Genomic DNA, 22,039 nt, shown 5'->3' with positions numbered 1-22,039 from the left:
ATCGCCCTGCTATTCACAGTTATTGACACCAAAGCACCCTCTTTGTCACTACGTACTACCAGCGATCCTCCCCAATTTTCACCGATACATTGAATTTCCTCGTTCCTTACGCGCACCCATATGTAGTTTTGACGACACAACACGAGCAAACACGACCCTCGAACGATGCGTCCACCTTTTATTCCCCGGATCTATTTCGTATTGGTTAGCAGAGTAAATTTTTCTATTGCCTCTTACCTCATTTTACTCCGCGCACAACGCTTTCCAACAATTAATAACTTTCGATGACGTTGTTTAACTATATGCACGTTCAGCAACCAGAGTTCACCGATCCTTTCAATGCAACATGTGTAACGTCAAGATAGTACGTTCCGTTTGTGTTCATGGACGACTGGTCCCTTTCATAACGATGCGCCTACACGGCTTTGGTCCGTTCTGTTTCGACCGCAACTACGCCACTGCCAACGCGTACCGATGCATGTCATGTCGATAACCAAATTTCTGTTGCTCGATTCCAGCTGATTATGAGTAGAATAAGAAGGCGATAGAGGAAAAACAGAGATGAAACAGCGGTTTGAACGACACGTCTTACGTACAAACGACGCACCGCCTAACGTCGACGGGATAACTGGCTGCATGTGACGGCGACAGCCGGCAACTCAACCGCTTGTTCGTTACTAAGTTCACAACATACTTTACCTTGACGACCTTACAATCAACTGACGTGCTCCGCGCGTAACTTACCACTTTTATGATAATCTGTTAATCGTTATCGTGCCATTATCGCACGATTTCGATTACATTCTAATCGAAGAGAAATGAGTCGTTACGTAATAGAAAACTGGAATTTCTATGAATTCATATGTTACTTTTGTAGGTGTATATTTTGGCGGTATTCTGTAATTTTGAAATTAATCTTTACGTTAAATGAATTATGTAACAAGGTTTGAAACAATAATTTAATATTTTAGGTGCTTGGAATTTTTTGTATCTAGTACATACATACTAAGTAGGAAGGATATAACGCGATTGAATGCCATTTCCTAAAGTTATTTATACGCCTTTTTCTAAAATCGTTTCTTGATATCCTGTCCATGATATATCGATAAAATTATGTGGTATTAAGTAGTATTATTAAAACTTAATTCATCTTTGTTAAAAATTAGGATGTATGGTATAAGAGTATGGTATGAAAGAATTAAACAATTACGAATGAAATGTTTAATGTTTAGACGACCAAAATGCGTAAACTTTAGCTTTTGGTGATTTTACGAACATTATACCGTTATAGCGTTTTACCGTTATACTGTTTTTATCTACTACATCTAAGTTTTATGTCCTCGCCGAGATTATTTAAGGAGCTTCGAATGAATGCAACATCAAACGTATTATAGGTGTGCCAATATTATCGCTCCAAATTAACGCATTTATCAGGAATATCTTTATCGCATTATTTGGATCCAGTTTACATTGGTAAATCGTATTGCTACCACGTAAATCGTGCAAACAGACGTATTAGGTATACAAAGAATAAAGAAATAATCAGTATGTCACTCATGTCGCAAATTATTGGTCGCCGTTTTTACAAAACGCGATTTATAAACCTAAATACAAAATTCATATCTCTGAACTCAAACTCTTTTGTATAGTAAAAGATTGATATTAAAAAATGTACACTAAGGAAAGATTTTATATGTTATTTTTTAAATACTTTTATATATACAATCCAAATTTTTTATGTCCTAAATTTTTTAAACAGCGGATGTTTATTTGCTGTAGACGAACTAGGAGCCTTTTTATATTCGTAATAAACTGCATCGTCCGCGCCTGACATCGAAGTCATGTTTCCGGCTTTACGTACAATCTGAAATAATAGTTTAGGTAAAGTAAAACAAACAATAAAATACATGTCATTTTCTAATTTGATGAGTATAATTTTTAGTCACATTAATATCTTAAAACTTACAGGTCTGGGTCCTTCTCCAGGTATTCTTTCCTCGTCCGCATCAATGTCACTCGCAGATAGGACTTGTTGTAGCAAATGACCCTGTTCTTCTCTAGATGTATACATCAAATCTGGTTCCTATTTTAATAATCGAAGAAATAAAATCTAAAGTGATTTTACAAAATCATTATTCAATGTTACTAGGTACATAATACGCACTTCTTCCATTCCTGCAAGTTTTGTAATGACCTTGTAAGCATATCCTTGGTTTACAAGAAAACGCTGACGCTTTCTCGAGTAATTCATTTCCATCGTATCTAGTGATACCAAAGTGTAAAAAAATGCATTGTATTCCTCCGCGATGGCACCTATGAAAAAATTTAATATTTACTATGTCTAATTCGTTCCATGTAAAATAACTTTTAGTGAATTGTACCTTTTTTAGCTCTTAAAATTCGTCCTAAACGTTGTGCTTCTTGACGTCGTGAACCGCCGTGCGAAGATATTTGAATTAAGACATTAGCCTCTGGTAAATCAAAGGAAGTGTCTGCCACTTTACTCACAAATATGGTATTTACTTTAGTGTTGAATTTGAAATTTTGCAAAATTTGTATTCGTTCGCTCTGAAATTATTTGTGTCGTAAGGTATCTTGCGATTGATATGGTTTCCATTTTTATATTTATACTTACTTGACTAGTGGGACCATAGATATACGGTTTGTTCATTTTAATGGCATAATGTTTCAAAGCAAAAACGTTATCTGAGAAAACAATGGTTTTATCGCCACGCCTTTCATGATATCGTATTAAATATTGGCAGCAACGAAATTTGTTAGGATTCATCACATAAAGTAACTGCAAATAGAATAGTATTTAAAAGTTGTCAAATATATCAAATGAAATTAAATTAATATGCGATTATTTACCAATTTTTTAGTCATTTTGCAACCAAGATATTCTCTATAAAATTCCGGCGACATAGGACACCAAACTTCGGCACATTGTACTCTTGCGATAAAGCCTCTTTTTTGCAATTCTAACCAGTTGGCCTCGTACAATTTAGGTCCAATCAGAAAATTGAGATCAGCAATTTTATCATCTTCTCGAAGTAATGTCGCGGTCAATCCCAATTTACAATGGGACTGAACGATTGTTAACACTCTTCTGAACATTTTTGCAGGAATCGTATGTACCTCTAAGAGCATAATATGTATATTAAATAATTTAATGAAAATCTGTAATTCGATCTATTTTGTTTTGAAAAAGTATATTACCATCTAAAACCATAATTCCCCATTCCTGTTCTTGGAGCCATCGCATAGTTTGTTCCGCTTCCCATGAACGTTTTTGTGTATGAGTGATCATAGAATATGTTGTGATTAAAATTCCACAACCCATAGGTTTGTCCTTTGCTTCGCTTGTGAATCGACAAATCATTGAATCGTCCGCGGTGGACCACATTTTAAATTGTTGCTTCCATTGTTCTACCGATACTCCAGAATTACATAAGACTAACGCACGTTTCCGAACTGTACAACAAGCTGTTACTCCAACTAAACTTTTACCGGCACCGCAAGGTAAAACAATAACGCCTGATCTAGCACGCCCATTTCCGAACATTTTCCTTAAACTCTTTTCCTGATAGGGCCTCAGTACAGCCGACGGTTTCAAATCAATGCTAAAATATAATTTAGTAATTTTACAGACACCTTTTGCTACATATATAAGACACAATTCTGTTATACTACTCTATCGTACTTTATGTCTGGATTTACGGTATCATTGCGAAAATCATATTCTGCCAATAACGGGTACTCCAATTCTATACATCTTTTTTGGATAACTTCAATTTTTTCCTACAACACAATTTTTTACAAATATTCAATAACACGTGAAATTTTACTTCGTGTAAATTAAGATAAAAGTTCCGTACCTGATTTACTTCAAAACTAACTGTCTTTAATTCGTGTTCTTCTTCTTCATCTTCATCCTCTTTATCCATTTTATCATAGAAGGTAGTAATATCTTCGGGAACAGCAGCTACTTCTGCTGGAACCTGATCGTTAGTCGTTTCTGTTACTTTAGTGTTTCCAGATGGAACATTAGTCACTGCTTTTGCTCCAAACTAGGAAAGACAGAAAATATTGGTATTGTACTTTATTAAAATAATTACGCTATTAATATTCAAAAAGTATTACCTGTGGTGCTTTTGTTTTGCTTTGAACATTTGTGATTATCTCATCTTTTTCATCTTCTATAGTCTTTTTCAACCTACATTCTTGAATTACAGGATCCTTCAGTAATTTTTGTAATACCTCGGGATATGGAGATTCGACAAAATATTTATTGTGCTTTAATACCAACTTTACCTTGCCATATGACAATGTACACAATTTTATAAATTCTATAATCCCATCAGGAATACTAGTTTTACTAAGTCTTTTTAAATATTCTATTATATCATGAGTTTGAAGTCCAACACTAACAGCAGCATACAAAGAATAAGCAGTTAATTTATACTAAAATAAAATTTTAATTATTAAGATTTTTTATATTTTATATGAGCAAATTTGATATTTAATTATATTTTTACCTCATGAATGTGTTCTGGACGACATACTGGCTCTGAGATAGCAATTAAAAAATCATGAGCATGTTTATATACAGGTGAAAAAGATTCCAAAAAAATATGCCCATTTGGCGCCTAAAAAAATTTTAATAATAAGGTAATCTGTATACATATGTTTAAAAAGCAGATTATAAGAGATTGATTAACATTAAAATTAGCATTACCACCCAAAGTGGCCTTAAAGTACAATCAGATTTTAAAATCATCTGCGAACGATAATCCTTTGCACCAAATTCATCTTCCAACGCTGTATCATCTTGCTTTTCAACATCATTTTTGGCTGCATCAGGTATACCTTCAGTTTCATTATCATCTAAAGTATCATCGTCATTGTATTCTTCTGGATCCTCTTTACGCTTTTTCCATTTACCTCTATCTGTAAAAGTAAGTGACAGCTTTCATTACAATATCAAATAACTTGACATTCATATATAATTGTAATAAAAATTATCTTAACTCTTATTTTATTGAAATTGCTCTAAAAATAATAAAATTTGTAGGTAAAAATTGTAAAACATTTTAATGAAATAAAAGATACCTTCATACCATTGTCTTTTTTAAAACGTTTTGGTGGGCCCATTATTAATTAACAATTTAATTGTTAAATTATAAATAGTTACTTTTAACGCTGATTTATTATTTTCTCTAATTTATTTATCACTTAAATCAGAATTAATAATTTTTTAGGAGACTAGAATATCAACAACGTTAACACAATCCGAAAAATGGTTAGTCATAGACAAAATATAGTATAGATATACCTAACATCGGATGCAATTTTTTGTTAGGCTAGATACACAAAAGTTAAAGTACTTAAGTCTTTAGTAAGAATTTTTAAGTCTATAAATAATGATATCATGATATGATATACATTTTTTTATATTTTTAGCATTTAGACTGATTTATATAAAAAAGAATCTTTATTTGTATTATGAATGATAACCACTGATATTATTGTCCTATTATTCTTGAATGATAACCACTGATTATAATGATTTCTTGTTGTTATTGAAAAATTTATATTATAAAACGAATATTGTAATGTTAATATTGTGATATTTTTAAAATATCTAGAAATAATAAAAATTATTCATATATAACGCTGCTGTTAGAAAGGGTAAGTAAAAACATTATATTTCTCTGTATCGGAAAAATGTTTTTTTATTAATAGCAAAATTAATAAAAAAATATGAGGTCAGTTTTCAAAAATCGTGATGTAATAATTGATTACTCCTATTCTTCGCTCATAGGTTATTAACAAGGAACATTGTAGTTTGTAGCAAGAGCTTTCTTATTGACTAGACCTAAGGAAAAAAGACAAACCAGAGCAGCACCTTGTTCTGCCCACTTTTTATTTTTTTCCCTGAAATAATTTAAAGTACATTTACGTTAATGAAATAAAAGTATGTAACATAATATACAATTCTGTCTATTACCAGAAGGATGATCCATATCTCCGTCCATCGACGGTAACGATGGATTGAAATAATTTTCCCTTTTGTTGTGTATCATAATTTGGCATTTTTTTCCTTTGAGTTTGCGTCCATTTATGTAAAATAGTTTTTGGTAGTTCAAGATCTGTTACATAATTATTTCTTAAAAACGCACAATGCATTAAGGTTACGTCCTCCTCCTCTGAAATCTTTCTTTTATTTGATGGTTGTCCCTCATCCTGTTTTCCATCTTCTCTCATAGGTGAAACTTGAGATCTTCCCAATAGACCTTTTTCTTCAAATTCTTTTTTCTTTGAAAGACAATAATCAATTAAGTTCCATAAATCACTAAAACAAGATACTGATTAATGTCATAATAAATGGTCATATTATTCTAACAACATTAATCATACCATATTTGCTCTAAAGTTTGAGAACTAAGGAACTTCTTGCCTAATGTTGATTCCTGCTGTTCCCTAAGTATATTTTGTATACAGTACTTAGTATTAGAAGGTGAATTATCACAATCCACAGCATATTTTAAATATGATTTTATTACATCTTCCATGGGAAGTAAACCTTCTTTACTAAATATTGAACAGTTCCATTCAGCTGCACGTGCAAGCATCACACTACTGCATCCTGTTATTTCCTTAAATCTGTAAATAAATAACTGCAGTTACTTTTAATTTGTGCAAACAATATATGCATTTTTGAAGGTAAAATTCAAGTAAAGCATTACTTGAAGATATCAGAATATTTTTGTATTTCTTTTGACCCTCCATTTGCTATAACTGGTATAGCAAGCCTATCAGATATTTTCTTCAGAACATCATTACGGTTCATATGTTGTGGTCTTTCATTAACAGTCCGACCATGAACCGCAATTGCTGATATACCAGTCGATTGTAAAAGTTCACAAAGTTCTAAAGTTTTATCTAAATCTGGCAATACACGAATTTTACAAGTTACAGGAATGCTCAAATTATCTACTAAAGTTTTTAAAATATTTGTAGCTATTTCTGGTTCTTTCAGAAGGGCTGCACCCATTTTTCCTACCAAGGAAAATAGTTTGGGACAACCCATATTTAAATCAATTCCAGCAACATCTTGTTCTACCATTTTGGCTACCTTCAATGCTCTTGTTGCATCGCAAGTACCAATTTGTAAAACTACTTTATTTCTCTCTTTAAGACATGTTCGAAAAGTCACTGTACCATCTGTTTTATCTATGTAATCAATTGTACCTAAAACATCTAAAGAAGAATTCATTAAAGTAACTTTTCTAATTCTTTAAATCAAGCTAGTTTTGATGAATATTTTAATACTAACATTTTCTTACCATTTTCACGACGAAATGATCGTAATAATTTCCAGTCTATTAATTCTTCTGTGTACACTATATCAGCTCCATAATCAAGTGCAAGAAGACGCATAGGAAGAGTACCAATTCGTACCATAGGTGCTAATATAAGTTTATTCTCATAATTCAATCTTTTCCTTTCCATCGTTATCCCTGCCTTTTCGTTCATTCTATTGTCAATATGTTACAATTTTTATTGTAATCTTGAAAATGTAAACTTTAATGCGGTCACAACGAATTAGGATATTTACTACAAAACATATAATTCTAATAATTTCTTATCGATACTTTTTTATCGATGCATTATTAAGATAAAAATATGTTTTCTTTTCAACATCTCTCTTACAGAAAATTAATAACTTCTTATGAATTATTTAGTACAGTGTCACACATGTCGATTCCTTCTAATAACGAATAATGATAACGATACACATGATGGTTTGCTTCGGGAATATTTAGGCTAGATGGCAGTTTCATTATATTCACCATATGTGAATCGTTGATCCAACATAGTAAGAATTTCATGTTCTATGTTTGATGATCACAGAATACTTTCAAATTTGAACGCTAAGATCGATCAACTGTCAAACAATACGTTGAGTTGCGACTAATATGGTACAATCTCTCCTTTATTTCATTAATTTGGCGATTGATAAATCGCTTAGAATCTTCAACGAATTGTATCTATGAGAGATTAGCGGTCAACAGTGATTGAACGACAGACAAAGAAAAATTTTGATAATGTTCACACCATTAAAGCCCACAGAAGCAGATTTTATCGACGTGACTGTTTTAAGTACTCCTCAGCCACAAGCAACTTCAACTGTACAAAGAAAAAACACGTGAGTTTGTCTTGTCTGTAAATTTTGTATTTCACAAGCTCTGAATAATACGATATAATTCAAATGGTTATGATATGTTATTAGAAAAAAAAAAAATTAATTACTCTTTTCAGATTGGAAAACAATGTTCTTGATAGGGATATTGAAGAGGCTATTTGTAAACAATTTGTTAAAGACAAAAATGATGTTACGCGGAAGTCTACTGAGTCATCTCTTGGAATACTGGACAGTATATCTTCCTGTAAATTCTGTATTGTGTTTTATATAGTTCATAGTGATGGTCATGATAAATAATGTATCTTTATAGTTTTAGCTGAAGTAAGTGGAATAGAAGAAGTAGAGAAACAAAGTGAGAATAAATTGGACATAGAATGTGCTAGAAAGCTACTTCAAAGATGTAGTGATATAAAAAGTGCATCTATTACATATGGTAAAAACCTTAATTTTTTAAATATAAGTCTCTATTTGTAGATAAATATTGAATATGGCTTCTTACCATTGCAGATACAAACAAAGAAAACAATACAAATATTCAAAATTTATCTAGTAATATCATTCCTTCAACATTAATTGATTATGGTCAATCCGTATGTTCCAATCAAATTAATCTTCAGAATGAAAATATTTCACATTCAGTTAAGGATAAAGCAAGTAGTGTAAGTATGATTTTTTATGAATAATTGGTTGGAATAATTTATGAGTGTCATATATAGGTTGTTTTTGAGCCAAAAGAGATCAGTGCACGTTCATCCGGATTAAGTAGAAGTTCAGAAAATAATTTATCATTATCAACTTCAAGTAAAAGTTTGAATCAAATAACATTTGATGCAACAACTGCTGAATTGATGGCTCAATTTAATAATGAAGATTTTCGTCCAGCTTCTGAAATGGTCAGTCAAATGTTAGCTGATGAAGTATCTTGGCAACAAGATTATCCCTATGCTCTTCCCACAACAGCTTCTTCTGAAAAAGAATACTTAAACTTATCCTGTTTTTCTGGCATCATGGGTGAACTAGATTTATCAGTAGAGTAAGTACATAATTGCAAATATTTTGCATCGCAAATATTATTAAATATAATCAAATACGATTAAATTTTAGATCCTGCGCTGGACATAAGGTGTCTGTGAGTGAATTTTTTAGAAGAAAATGTGGAAATTTTGGAGAATTATCGGATACTGGGGTAGAAAGACCAAGTTTGGGTCTGGCAGTAAACAGTCCAAAAAAGAAAGATCATCTTATACCTCTAGTTGATTCAACTTGCTCTTCTGTAACAGAAGGTATTATTTATTTGCATTTATTGAAACAAATTTCTTGTATATCTAAAAAGCTATTTCTTCTTGTAGATTCCTCAATTGGATCCAATATCGCGAAAGATAAAACTCAAAACATTCCAAATATAACAAGAGATGTGGAAGAGCAAAGTATTATGAGTTTGACCAGTATCGCTCGAGCACTACAGGATATCGATAGTGGCACACCACGAAGATTAGTGGATCAACTCATCATGGCAAAAAAAAAGAAAAAATCCACGCAAGTGCAAGACAAGAGTGTAGCTAGTGATACTTACACATTATCGCCTTCAAGTAGAAAATCCATGCCTGCTACTTCAAATAGAAATATAGATAATTTCGGAAAAGATGTGGGATTACTAAATCTTTCTTCAAAATTATCTTTAGATAGTAAAATCATCAATGAAACTGTAGATATTAAACATTCTATTCCAAGAATGCTTTCATTTGACTCTAACTCAGGTACAAAAATAAACTATGAGGCGATTTCTCAGGAACTTAAGAAAGAGTTAAGTAGTGGAAACTTACCATCCTTATACAGTCAAGGTATAATTTTTTCCTAAAAATTTTAAGTTTTAATCAACTAATAAGTTGTTTGAATAAATTAAGTTTAAAACTATTCCTATATTTCACTTCACTAAAAGAATATTATCTCTTTTAGAGCTTAAGTCATTGTTGGAAGACTCTAAATTAACTCCTCCAAATTATGCAGAAAACAAAATATCACCTCATACTTCGAAAATTAACGCAATGATTAGTCACGAGGATAAGTCTGCCGGTCTTGAAGAGGAAGAAATAGGAAAAAAAGAAAATATAAAAAAGGAAAATGTTTCGTGTAAAGATAGATCAGGAATTCAAAATATTTCAAATTTACAAGAATCTTATGTTAATAGTAAGATATAACACAATAAGTATATCATCCTCTAATTTGCTCTTTTATAATTTGTTAATTTTTATTTTTTATAGACGTCGTGATTGGCAAAAGTACAGAAGAATTGTGCAGTTGTATCGTTGCTATACCTAGAGAAATTGATATCGAACTCTTAAATAAAAGTGATAGATGGGTCATTTGTGCATTAAGCGTAAATCAAATTCAAGGAGATAAGCATAATGTCCGACTTACACTGCCGAAAGATGTTATTCTTATTAAACCAAATGCAGAACAACATGTTAAGGTAAAAAAAAGACGATTGCAAATTTACAGTAATATAAAAATTAAAACATAATTATTTCAGATTACCGTAATAGTGGTGAAAATGTGTAAACCAATTATTGCAGTTTTAAACATAACAGTGTCAGATATGGTAACAAGAATTGAATGGATTATGAAACATATTATATGTCTCAAACCCGAAGAAGTTGATATAAACGTGTCAAACCCTTCTCAAAAGAAAGAATTAGATTTTCAGTATATTGCTGAAAATAGCATAGCAGTCTTACCTATTACAATAAAAAATAAAAATAATGTTGATGTACCCATCAAAATTTCTATACTACAGGTGATAATTCCATCTAATTAATCTCATATGTATTTTATTTGTTATGTCTGTTATCTTTTTTTTTAATGCAATTTAGAATGAACCAGCAATATTTAGCTTAGAAAATCCAGAAGAATCACAACATATTACTCTTAAATCTCAAGAAGTACGCACTACAAATGTTCGATGCAAGGCTGTTGCGCAAAAAAATACTGAGACGCAACAACGATCTTTACAACGTTACGTTGGCACTTTAATAATTCAAAACGAAAGTACTCCAGAGAACAGTATAATAATCCAAGAAATTCCTCTTATTGTACAAGTAGGAATTTATAAGATACAAACGATTGATACAGACTTACCTTTGGTCGTTCCTAACAAACAAAGCAAACCCTTGACCGTGATTAATCTTGGGACGATACCGACGCTAATAACAGCTTCATTTATCCAAGAAATTGAATTAACAAAAAATTCAAAATATTTCTCAGTTGAACCAGAAAATTTACTTGTGCAACCTAGGGAAACTGGGTGCTTCTTTATTACATACAAGCAACAAACATCAGGCACTCCTAAAATGTGAGAGGACATTTTATAAACCTATATAATATCATAAATGTCTTTTTATTGATTTTTGCATATATTTATAGGTATGCAAAAATTAAATTAACTGCTGCTGGCGATGATCATTACTATTCTGTAATCGGAGAATCAAACACATATACGGAGGCAGAAAATGAAAATGTTCGATGTGAAACACCTCAGTATTTACCACCTGTTAGTTCTCCATCATCTCCGCATAGCGTGGTTTCAAACAAGTAAATTTAATATTATATGTTATATTAAGCTTCTACAAAGTTTTACACGTTGACATTTTACACGATAATAGGTCGGGCGTATCTGGCAGAAATTCGCCTCTTAGTTCAGTATCTGGTTCAACTGTTACTGGCGATAAAATTCCTATCAGAACAACTCACGCTGCTCTGATATGGAATAGCGTGAAAACAGGAAAGTCAGAAATTAGGGAATTCACTATTCGTAATACAAGTAACAACAAAATAAGGATACAAGCTATTATATCGGACAGTGAAAAAAATTTTCGAGTAATATATTTAATCCACTGGAATATCATTTAATTAATATTTTACATTTATAAAAACATTTGACATTCTCTCAGTTTCTTCGAGAACGACAGCCCGTTGGTATTATTGTATTAGCTCTGCAAGGTTTGGAAAGTAGGATGCTGTCCGTTCTATTTAGTCCTCATCATATAGGCGCAGCGGCTGGAAAAATAATATTCAGACACTATGAGCCAAAAAGAGAAGAGTCTGAATCTGGATCTTCGAAAGTGGTAAATAAACGTATTGTATGTTGAAACTCTCATAAATTAATTAATATTTGAATCTATTTGTAATATATCATTTGCAGCTATTTCTATATGGTTATGGGGGTTATAGCAAAGTTGAAATTTCAGAAGCATTTAAAGACACAGGCGGAAAAATGTGGTTATCGCTTGGTATTTTAAGGTGCGGAAGAACTCCACGTGCAAAGATCAAATTACAAAACATTGGAGATCTGTGTTCCTATGTTAAAATCAAATTAATACCCAAAGGTATCTTAAGTATATGAATTGTAAATGATCATTTTCTAAATTATTTTTTAATAATCTCAGCTGTATATCCTACTATGGCATCGAGTTGGCAAGTAAATCCAACTGAATTGTTGCTAAATTCGAAAGAAGTTCAATGGGTGACTCTGGAATTCGAACCGCGAAAGGAAGATCTAGCTTTACTGCAACGATCTAATGTCTCACATGTTGGAACCCTATTAATTACCCATGGAGATGAACCTACGCGCTGGCGAATTCGTAGGTGAGTAATATTAACACGTTGAATGCCACGATACCTGTATTCGGGTGTCAGCAAAGTTTCTGGTCGGGCCGCGTAACCCATATTCGAGTGTCGCTTATTTGACTACTTACGAAGGATCGTCGTAGGTATTTGAAAAGATATTCCATAATAATAAAACTGTTGAATTGTTATAAAAGTAATACGAAAATGGTTTATCAAAATATTATTTAGAATGTAAAACTTTAAAGCATTCTATACATAACTGAGGTTGGTCGGGACAATTTGGACAATAAGTTGTTGTTTTCTTCAAATTCTTTTGTGCCTTTATTCGGTCCATTCGACGTCTTTTATTCGCATAACATAGTTTGCATGCGCGTCTAATGCTTCTTTCGGAATCATTTTTCCGAACGGCGATATTATGCTGATTCCGTCGAAGACAAGGATTTTTTGTATTTTCAGACAACCCTAATAATTTTGCAACTAACAATTCTCTAAATATTCTAATATTTATATCCTTCCTTGTTGCAATTTTGTAAACCGTCAAAGCGTTTACAACAGAAATTCGCAGAAGGAGTTGAATGTCAAGTTTTCTGTACCATTTGATTCCTTTTCTAATTGTGGTGGCATAAAAAACCATTTGGTCGGAATAATCTATACCACACTTTCCTTCATTATATTCAACAACAGCTAGTGGTTTTAATGTTGTGAACAAACGAAACGAAAGATTCTTGAGACCATCACATGAGCGACTCGCATTACTAAAATATCGATGGGAGTACCTAGCAGAGAACGCTTGGTACTGCTGCACGCGTGGCCTGACGGAGATTTCTTTGAAAAAAAGCCGGGCAGTCAGCGTGTTAAGTTTATAAAAAATTATTCTATTTTTCATTTTTTTATTTTTTATTTTTAGATTATATAATAAAATGAAAGAAACAGGCGAATTGAGTGGAAATGAAAATGAAACTTTTAGAAATATTATTCAACCATTATGTAAAACTTTTTCTGGAGAACAATTAATGTCGGATATAAATGCTATACGAGATTCAGTGGTAGGTAATAAGGAATTTACTAACTACTCTAATTATTAGATTATTTATAAATCTAAGTATTATTTAGCAAAATCTTGGGGACCTTTGTCAAGGGATTCGTCAACATGAAATAATGTTAACGGTGGAAGTGTGCGCTGATGAGACTATGTCCGTTCTTCACGATAATGCCGACGAATCACAAATGTTTTATTCTCTTTGTAGCGACAATAGTCATATATATGAAGGAAATGGTGAAAGTTTCCTACCCTCAGAGTGAGTGTAATAAATAACTTAAATGTCATAAAGTTCAATAGACATTGATGTTTACTTAAAGAAATCTTCAGGACTTTTGTAGCAAATAGTACATTTCAAAACGGCATGAATGCAGATGATTTTATGATTAGCCCATCTGTTGTAATTTTAACTCCACCGACTAGATCAGAAGCAGTTGTAACAATAAGAAGTCCTTGTACTGTGGCAGAACCGTTTGAAACTTTTTTATCAAATACGGAGTATTTAAGAGTCGTTCCTGCGGAAGGAATGATACCTACTAGAAGAGATTTTCAACTAAAAATACAGTGTAAACGAAAAATTGAACGGAATTTCAACGCGGTTCTTGAAATTTATACCGAGAACAAAAAGTTTGATGTACAAATAAAAGTAACAGTTAAATAATTGTAAATTGAAATCTTAGAATTAATTTTTTATTGAAGTATTTATTATACAGATACTGCAATCCTATAACTTTTAATTTTTATATCAGCCATATTTTTACTATAAATAAATTAATCAATAAAATCTTTATTTGTTCATAGTATATTCCCTTAATGCATCATGGTGTATATTATTTATCTTAAATTGTATATTATGCTGTGACTGGAGAGCTTGTATTATTTGGACCATATTCTCCACATCAGACATTCCAGAATGTAATTTTCCAATCAAAGGAAGGTTAAGACGTAAAAGCATATCTGTTAAATTTCGTGGATAATAATCTATTGCGTCACAAAAGCTACCTTTTAAATTTATCCACTTCATAAATTGCTTAGGTAATGATATATTTTCTAACTCGCACTGGCTTGGTAACATGAACTTTAAGTCCCAATCACCGCATATAACAAATGCAGAATTGTTCCCGTCTTTAAAATATTTGTGTTCTTCTAACCAATTACAAAATGTTCCAAACACTTCTGGAAAGTAAGGTTGATTGTCTACCAGCTCCTGCATGATTCCAGTAAGTTCTGTACAAAATGGAGTAAGCTGAGGATGGTATTTTGGCTTAATATACTTGTGAAAGACATTTTCAACTTTCCAACTTGTCGTAGACACTGCTGCACAGGGAAACTCGATAATTTCTTGTGGATCAATTTTCTCGTATTTTTTGCAAGTGCATTCAAAGTCCAGTACAAGCAAATAATTGAAAGCTTGCTTAATTTCCTTGGTTCCTTTGTAAATAGATCGAGGATATTTCGTGAGAATTCGTTTCGCCATTATTTCAACTCGTGAAAAAAATAATTACTATAACCTTTGATAAAATGAAACAAAACATTCCAGAATATATACAGGATTAAATAAGGTTAGAAAATAAATGGTTTATTGAACTGGAGGATTTCTAACGCCACTTATTTAGTTACAACATTTGTAAAAAAAACTTAAAGCATATATTTTTTTTAATTGACAAATACTATTTAAGATACTATCAAACACTTAAAAATACGTCAGATTCTGGACATACTTGACGCAAATATTTCAATCACTTCCGGTTTATACTTATAACTAGTAACTAGTGAATGCACGTTTGAATATCATTTTCGAAACGACTTGAAGTTTTTCAATACCGTGGGAATACGAATTACTTTAAACATAATTCGACATTAAAAATTTTTGAATAGTAAATCTTAAAATTAGTAAATCTTAAATCGTGAGTCATGAAGGTTTACCTAAGGTTGAAGATCAAGTGTAACAGTAATTACGACTGCACACGAGTACGAAACTTATGTAAATAATAATATTGTCACTGATATAATGACATGTTAGACTATCATTGAAGAATAAATTATCATAAAATTAATAATCTATAACTTGACCAAGCTTTTTTAATCGATTAAGTAACGCGTCGCCTCTTTTTATAATATTTTGATAAATTAATCCTCGATCGCATGAAACATCAGGTGCTTGCCCTCTATTGCAACCAGCAGCGCTGATGGTAACGATCATTCCAGCCACTTTATCGATTTTACAATGCAATTTACCATTGGCAATAAAATGTGCCACTTCTTGTTCTATGTATTCTTCTGTCACGCCAAATTCTGTCGCCATTCTACTTAAATTGATGGTCCTGTATGCTTGCAATAGCTGACAGTATGCCCTCAGACGCATCTCTCTTACGTAATAACGATAATGGAAATGAAGCAAAGGATTTGCTCTAAGCTCGCATTCTATCCAGGCGAGATTTTCGAAGAATTCTTTGTAGTGACAATCATAGAGAGAATAAAAAAATGCTCTGTATTTGGGAGCCTCAGTGAGCAAAGCTTGTTGCAGGAGGCCATTGTTGTTGAATCGAGAATCAAGTTCCGATCGGGATAAGGAAATTATTCCTGATAATGTTGTGTATTCTACGACCTCTTTGAATGACAATAGTTCATAGGATTCAAAGGTTGGGATACAGTCCAGCAAAAGGCACGCAGCGCGAGGAAAGTTTCGCGTTGCCAGATAGTAAACAGCTTCGTACACTTTCAATTTATTACGACAACACCAATTGCTGCCTGATGCATGAGAACCTTCCATCAGATTTGTTATCTTGGTAATTATTTGCCCCATCCAGCGAATGTTATTTTTTATGTGTGCTATTCTAAACAAACCGAATGCAGCTTCGACTTTGATGCTGGATGAATTAGTTTCGTCGTTTATGACGGAGTTCGCAATGTCTGTGGCACGATCGAGATTACCAGTTTCACAAAAGAACTCGAACTTCTCTCGCCAATTTCTTTTTTCAGTGTCCTCAAGAGTCAAATTATCAGAGGACTCTAATTCCTTCCACGTAAGCTCGTTTTCATGCTTCATTGCATCGAGAAGATTCTCGTCAATTTTCCAGTCGAATGCCTTACATACATCTTCGTAGTAACGTGTCATGTTTCCGCGTTTTATTATATCGAGTAATTCAGTTTTTAAGTTCTCATCATTTTGGTATTTTGGCAGAGTTAATTTAAATCGGATTTTGATAAGGAATATATGCTCAGGGGTTCTGTGACACAATTCTGAATTACTCATGACTTTTATTTTTACTCATTAGTCTAATGAATATCATACGACTTTTGAATGCCAGTCTTTTGTTTTTCGATTTATATTCGCTTATCATTAGATGTAAAACAATTTGAATTATTAACATATTTTGCATAATGTATTTCGATAGATATATCAACCAATCAGCATGTGCTATTCAAATAAAGAAATGGCGCATTTTCGTTACTCGCAACCGTCATTGATCAAATGAGCGCCAAAACCTACATAGATTCTAACCTTTTAGGTAACTTTTTCAAAGCTTATCATACAAGTTCGAATTATAAACTATGACAGAGAAACCTACTCAAACCACCAATTTACCATGGTAAAGTTTATGTCATCTACAATGAAGTTTCAAAAATAATCGAATAAGTATAAACAATAACATTGTTATTTTGTTCTTTCAGGGTGGAAAAGTACCGACCGAAAAAATTAGATGATTTGATATCTCACGAGGAAATCATCAAAACTAGTTAGTATATGTGTGAATTTAATGATGTTGCAAAAATGTATGATTATCACTCGTTTATTAAATTATTATTTTTTATTACAGTAAATAAATTCATTGATGAAAATCAGCTTCCTCATCTCCTTTTTTATGGGCCTCCTGGTACAGGGAAAACAAGTACAATACTTGCTTGTGCACGTAAATTATATACACCAGCCCAATTTAATTCAATGGTTTGACTCTTTGTTATATATCATCTTTATTTTGTACAACTTACTATGGTTTATATACAGCATTCTTTTCCATACAGGTATTAGAAATGAATGCTTCAGATGATAGAGGTATTGGTATAGTTAGAGGACAGATCCTTAGCTTTGCAAGTACAGGCACAATGTACAGATCTGGTTTTAAATTAATCATCCTTGATGAAGCTGATGCTATGACAAAGGATGCCCAGAATGCTCTTAGGAGAAGTAAGTTGTAACATGAATTACTTGCTTTAAGTATGAAAGACACATTCTATGCAAAAATTGTTTCAGTAATAGAGAAGTACACAGACAATGTAAGGTTTTGTATTATATGTAATTATCTCAGTCAAATTATCCCTGCCCTTCAGTCTCGGTGCACTAAATTTAGGTTTGGCCCATTGTCTACAGACCAAATTTTACCAAGGCTAGATACCATTATTAAAGAAGAGAAGTAGGTATATAAATTACAATAAAATATTCTATCTATTACTAACACTTTTATATATGCTTCAGTTTAAATGTTTCGGAGGATGGAAAACAGGCATTGATAACATTGAGTGGAGGAGATATGAGGAAAGTTTTGAATGTCCTCCAAAGTACTTCGCTTGCTTTCAGTGCAGTTACAGAAGAAAATGTTTATTCTTGTGTAGGACATCCTCTTCCAATTGATATAAAAAACATCATCAATTGGTTGTTGAATGAATCATATGAATTATGTTATTGTAGTATCCTTTTTATATAATTAACTGCAGTTATTCATTTTTAAATTACGATTGCCTTAACACATGTTTAGAAATACAAGATATAAAACTAAAGAAAGGACTGGCATTGCAGGATATATTAACAGAACTGCATCTGTTTGTAAATAAAAGTATGTCTCTTAGTTATCAATTTCATAAAAAATAAGCGAAGATATTAGTTTAATCATTTCGTTTTAGTTGAATTTCCAGATTCCATACTTATCGATTTAGTAATTAAACTAGCCGAAATAGAGAAAAGAGTATCTATTGGTTGTAGTGAAGCGGTACAATTAAATGCCCTCGTTTCAGCATTTCAAAGAGCTCGCGATATCGAGATTTCTTAGTGCGTACAACATTTGAGGATCGAATTCTATGAATTGAGGTAATATAGAATTTGAAGCACTATATCTTCGTATGAAGAATTTTAGAATAATACTTAATTCGGTAAGAATGTATTATTTACGATTGTTACTATGTATAATAAAGAAAAGATCGAGATTTTTAGAAAACCATACACATGAAGTAATGGATTCTCCCACGCGCTCCTATCCACCTTGTTTTTTAATTCTATAATAAATTAAATTCTTTCGTGAACGGTATCAAAGCAGTAAATTTCTGGAAATATGTCGTCAAGGACTACATCACAAATCAGTCAAATCATCTAAGTGAATTGCATATAGTGCTTGTTAATTTTTATTTGATCCTATCCATGTATCCTCGATAATTCATGTGTATGGAACAGTTATAGGAACCTTATCCCCGAAATGATAAGTTTTGCCGGAGTAGTAACCGACAGACGTATTTAGATGTATCTGGTGCAATCACTGCGTGACGATAGCATTTGATCGTACAAGTGAAACAGTGTCCGACAGTGGTCCGACAAATGTCGCTCAATCAGCACGCGATCATTCAAGTACCATGTCGACAAAAACATATCTAGAGACTAAACATGCAATGCTACACTATTTTCTGCACTGTGGATACTTTCCAGAATGTTACACTTTGGTAATTGATTTGTTTTTTAAACTATGTAATTTAAAAATCTTTGAATTACATTATGCATAGTACACAAATTGTACAATTTTATATACTTAGAACGGAAATGTGTATTTCCTTTCAGAATCATGTTTAGAAAAAGTGGTTTTCTTATGTTTTATTTCACGTGCAGTAAATCTCTTTCGAAAAATAACTGAAGTTATGTTTCAATTCGCCCATGAACTATAATCCTCGATTATTTTGATATTTGTTTTGGCAATGGCTAATATAAAATATTTTTCGTTTAACATGTGTGCCATTATCGATGCCACGGTAACGGTATGTTTTATCCAGTTTTAATTATGCTTCCACGCTCGAAATATTTTGTAACTTTTACCGAAACACGACACTTGCTGGCTTGTTCAATTTCCGTTCATGTTCCGTAATTTCGAAGGGAATTTCCACTTGAACGAGTGGAACTCGGCCGTGAGTGTTTCGTCAACTATAATTGCGTCCTTCGCCTAATTAGTTGGCATTAATAATAATGTATATCAGAGAAGCTCGATGAAATTAGACGATACGAAGGAATATTAATCATTTGATTACCACTAATGAATATGTATCGAAAAACTAGTGCGGTTTTGCGCCAGCGTTCAATTTACATCGCTGGCACGTGTTAATGCGTTGTACATTATTGTTACAGCCGTGAATGGAGAAGCTGCTTGCATATATCATAGTCCTGAAAGTGAGGCGAAACTGCTGAAATCGTCCCAGTCTATATCTATGCCTAAGTAGAATAACCTGACACAGGACCGGCATGCTACTGGCTTCCTCTCCTTTTCTCTCGTTCTTTAGAATCCTCGCAATTCATTAGTGAATACAGGTCCCCAAACAATTCCTTATGTTATAATCTTATTTCATCAATTTTTAGTTAACTTATTAAAATAAAGTGAAATTGAATTTGATTGTTTATTTTTTAGGGAAAATAGAAGAAATGTGAATATTGTAGAATTATATGCTCTGATTAGATAGGTATTACATTGAAATTGCGATTTAATCACAAATAATCATAATAAAAGTATAAATTTTTATTCAGAGTTCCACGGATAGTATTAATATAGGCACTACTACTGCCGTGGAAGGTTTGCGTTATAAGTTCTTATATCACACATAAACAGTGCTGCGCCGACCTTGTTATACATATATTCCCTTTACATAAAGGAGGATCATGCAACCGAGGATTTTATTCTTCGACTTCGGTTAAGAAGTAATGTAATAATTTTTCTTTCCTTACTTTCTTTTTCTAATTATCATATGCACTGTACAAGTTTTCTTCGTTTTCTTTTTACATTTGTGAAACTTTCCCAAATTAGCATACAACACGCACCTCTTCTTTTCCATTTGTGTTCGCTCGAGTAAAAAAAGGATTCTATTGCTCGTAATTTGTATTCCACGCCTTTTCTCATGCAAACTATTCAAATATTTCAACGGACTGACCAGTGGAGCGCAGATTTATCGGCGGAAAAACGAGCAGACTATAAAGTGTAATGCGTGTACGGTGGTACGTAGTGAATTTTCGAGAATTGACTAGCTAACTATTTCATATTGATCACAGTCGTTTTGTACTTCGCACGAGATCGAATCGTTTTACAAAAGCGAAATCGATCAGACAGTGAACCCTGGAATTAATAATTAAATAATATTCATACTCGATATCAAACGAAACTTTCAGCTTAATAAGAACTTCGCAGGGTGAGTACGCGAGCACCCTTACTAGCACGTCGATTCTCCGAGTTATTTCAGCTTGAAAACTTGGCGCAGACGTGCCCTTAACTTTCTGCTTCGAAATAACTAATTCAATTAGTATATCAGCGCTGCTATACCCTTCCCTTCTATGTTTGACTACATCTTTGCATGGTGTATCTAATCTTCGCGCTAACGTTAACTCTCGCATTGCTAATCACCTGATAAAGCTTCGTTGGGAAATCAACTGTTCTCGTCATTCTGATTTTGACGTTTATAATAAGATAATTGTAGTATTTGATTTGTATAGTCATTTAGACATTTAAGTAAATGCAAAGTAATATGTTTTGAATAAATATAAAGAAATTTGATTACCCATTTTTTTAAATCACGTAAAAAAAGTTATATCAGAATTTTGTGTTACTAGAATTTTTCAAGAAGACTTCCAAAGTGCTGTTCATGTTCGATGCAGAAGATAGAATGAATACAAATGAATGGAGCATTCTTTACCTTCATCGATATTACACGGCGATACGTATTTTCAACCTAGAGCCATGGAAAAAGAAAGGCTAACAGCAGAACTATCTGGCTCTGTGTCTCTTAGGGATTTTAACGAGATTCGGTGTGGTGAATATGCATTTCGTTCTGATATCCCACGTTACGATCTATAGTCCATTACTAAACTCTATATAATGCTATAGCTAAAGTCTCCGCCTAACTTCAGAGATTTCGACTTTCCAAAGACT

The 22,039-nt window shown here is 32.5% G+C and overlaps 5 protein-coding genes across 7 annotated transcripts; 2 read left to right on the top strand and 3 right to left on the bottom strand.

Moving 5' to 3' along the window:
• Positions 1–1,672: 1,672 nt before the first annotated feature.
• hay (ATP-dependent DNA helicase hay) lies at positions 1,673–5,316 on the bottom strand. 2 transcript variants are annotated; one of them, XM_069132945.1, is made up of 13 exons: positions 5,121–5,316; positions 4,739–4,950; positions 4,539–4,649; positions 4,144–4,464; positions 3,879–4,070; positions 3,704–3,801; positions 3,220–3,623; positions 2,872–3,140; positions 2,636–2,800; positions 2,382–2,568; positions 2,165–2,313; positions 1,967–2,083; positions 1,673–1,864 (listed from the first exon to the last, which is right to left on the bottom strand). In XM_069132945.1, exons 1-13 carry the CDS (start codon positions 5,152–5,154, stop codon positions 1,736–1,738), a joined length of 2,388 nt encoding a protein of 795 aa, XP_068989046.1. In that variant the 5' UTR covers positions 5,155–5,316; the 3' UTR covers positions 1,673–1,735. The 2 variants fall into 2 exon arrangements, with proteins under 2 accessions (XP_068989046.1, XP_068989047.1); XM_069132946.1 differs by having other exon boundaries at positions 5,113–5,307.
• Positions 5,317–5,704: 388 nt separating this feature from the next.
• On the bottom strand, positions 5,705–7,794 carry Dus2 (Dihydrouridine synthase 2). 2 transcript variants are annotated; one of them, XM_069132843.1, is made up of 5 exons: positions 7,340–7,794; positions 6,750–7,263; positions 6,421–6,666; positions 6,011–6,355; positions 5,705–5,937 (listed from the first exon to the last, which is right to left on the bottom strand). In XM_069132843.1, exons 1-5 carry the CDS (start codon positions 7,350–7,352, stop codon positions 5,829–5,831), a joined length of 1,227 nt encoding a protein of 408 aa, XP_068988944.1. In that variant the 5' UTR covers positions 7,353–7,794; the 3' UTR covers positions 5,705–5,828. The 2 variants fall into 2 exon arrangements, with proteins under 2 accessions (XP_068988944.1, XP_068988943.1); XM_069132842.1 differs by having other exon boundaries at positions 7,350–7,793.
• Positions 7,795–7,902: 108 nt separating this feature from the next.
• Positions 7,903–14,676, top strand: spd-2 (spindle defective 2). The gene is made up of 19 exons (XM_069132841.1): positions 7,903–8,212; positions 8,326–8,453; positions 8,520–8,642; positions 8,717–8,868; positions 8,926–9,242; positions 9,314–9,492; positions 9,559–10,050; positions 10,166–10,396; positions 10,471–10,679; positions 10,740–11,003; positions 11,080–11,558; positions 11,630–11,797; positions 11,869–12,082; positions 12,157–12,330; positions 12,408–12,591; positions 12,652–12,850; positions 13,740–13,878; positions 13,946–14,130; positions 14,202–14,676. The coding sequence occupies exons 1-19, from the start codon at positions 8,112–8,114 to the stop codon at positions 14,530–14,532; spliced, it is 4,269 nt and encodes a 1,422-aa protein (XP_068988942.1). The 5' UTR covers positions 7,903–8,111; the 3' UTR covers positions 14,533–14,676.
• LOC138190215 (26S proteasome non-ATPase regulatory subunit 6) lies at positions 14,540–17,142 on the bottom strand. The gene is made up of 2 exons (XM_069132846.1): positions 15,945–17,142; positions 14,540–15,356 (listed from the first exon to the last, which is right to left on the bottom strand). Exons 1-2 carry the CDS (start codon positions 17,125–17,127, stop codon positions 14,659–14,661), a joined length of 1,881 nt encoding a protein of 626 aa, XP_068988947.1. The 5' UTR covers positions 17,128–17,142; the 3' UTR covers positions 14,540–14,658.
• Positions 17,143–17,293: 151 nt separating this feature from the next.
• On the top strand, positions 17,294–19,648 carry RfC3 (replication factor C subunit RfC3). Its single transcript, XM_069132844.1, has 9 exons — positions 17,294–17,464; positions 17,547–17,611; positions 17,693–17,820; positions 17,898–18,060; positions 18,127–18,286; positions 18,349–18,560; positions 18,629–18,706; positions 18,774–18,957; positions 19,382–19,648. Exons 1-8 carry the CDS (start codon positions 17,427–17,429, stop codon positions 18,917–18,919), a joined length of 990 nt encoding a protein of 329 aa, XP_068988945.1. The 5' UTR covers positions 17,294–17,426; the 3' UTR covers positions 18,920–18,957; positions 19,382–19,648.
• The last annotated feature ends 2,391 nt before the right edge of the window (positions 19,649–22,039 follow it).

This window comes from Bombus flavifrons, chromosome 3 (genome assembly GCF_040668555.2).
Source record: "Bombus flavifrons isolate JBK064 chromosome 3, iyBomFlav1_principal, whole genome shotgun sequence".
NCBI lineage: Eukaryota > Metazoa > Arthropoda > Insecta > Hymenoptera > Apidae > Bombus > Bombus flavifrons.
Note: the sequence above shows the minus strand (reverse complement) of the source record. Positions and strands in the feature narration are given on the sequence as shown.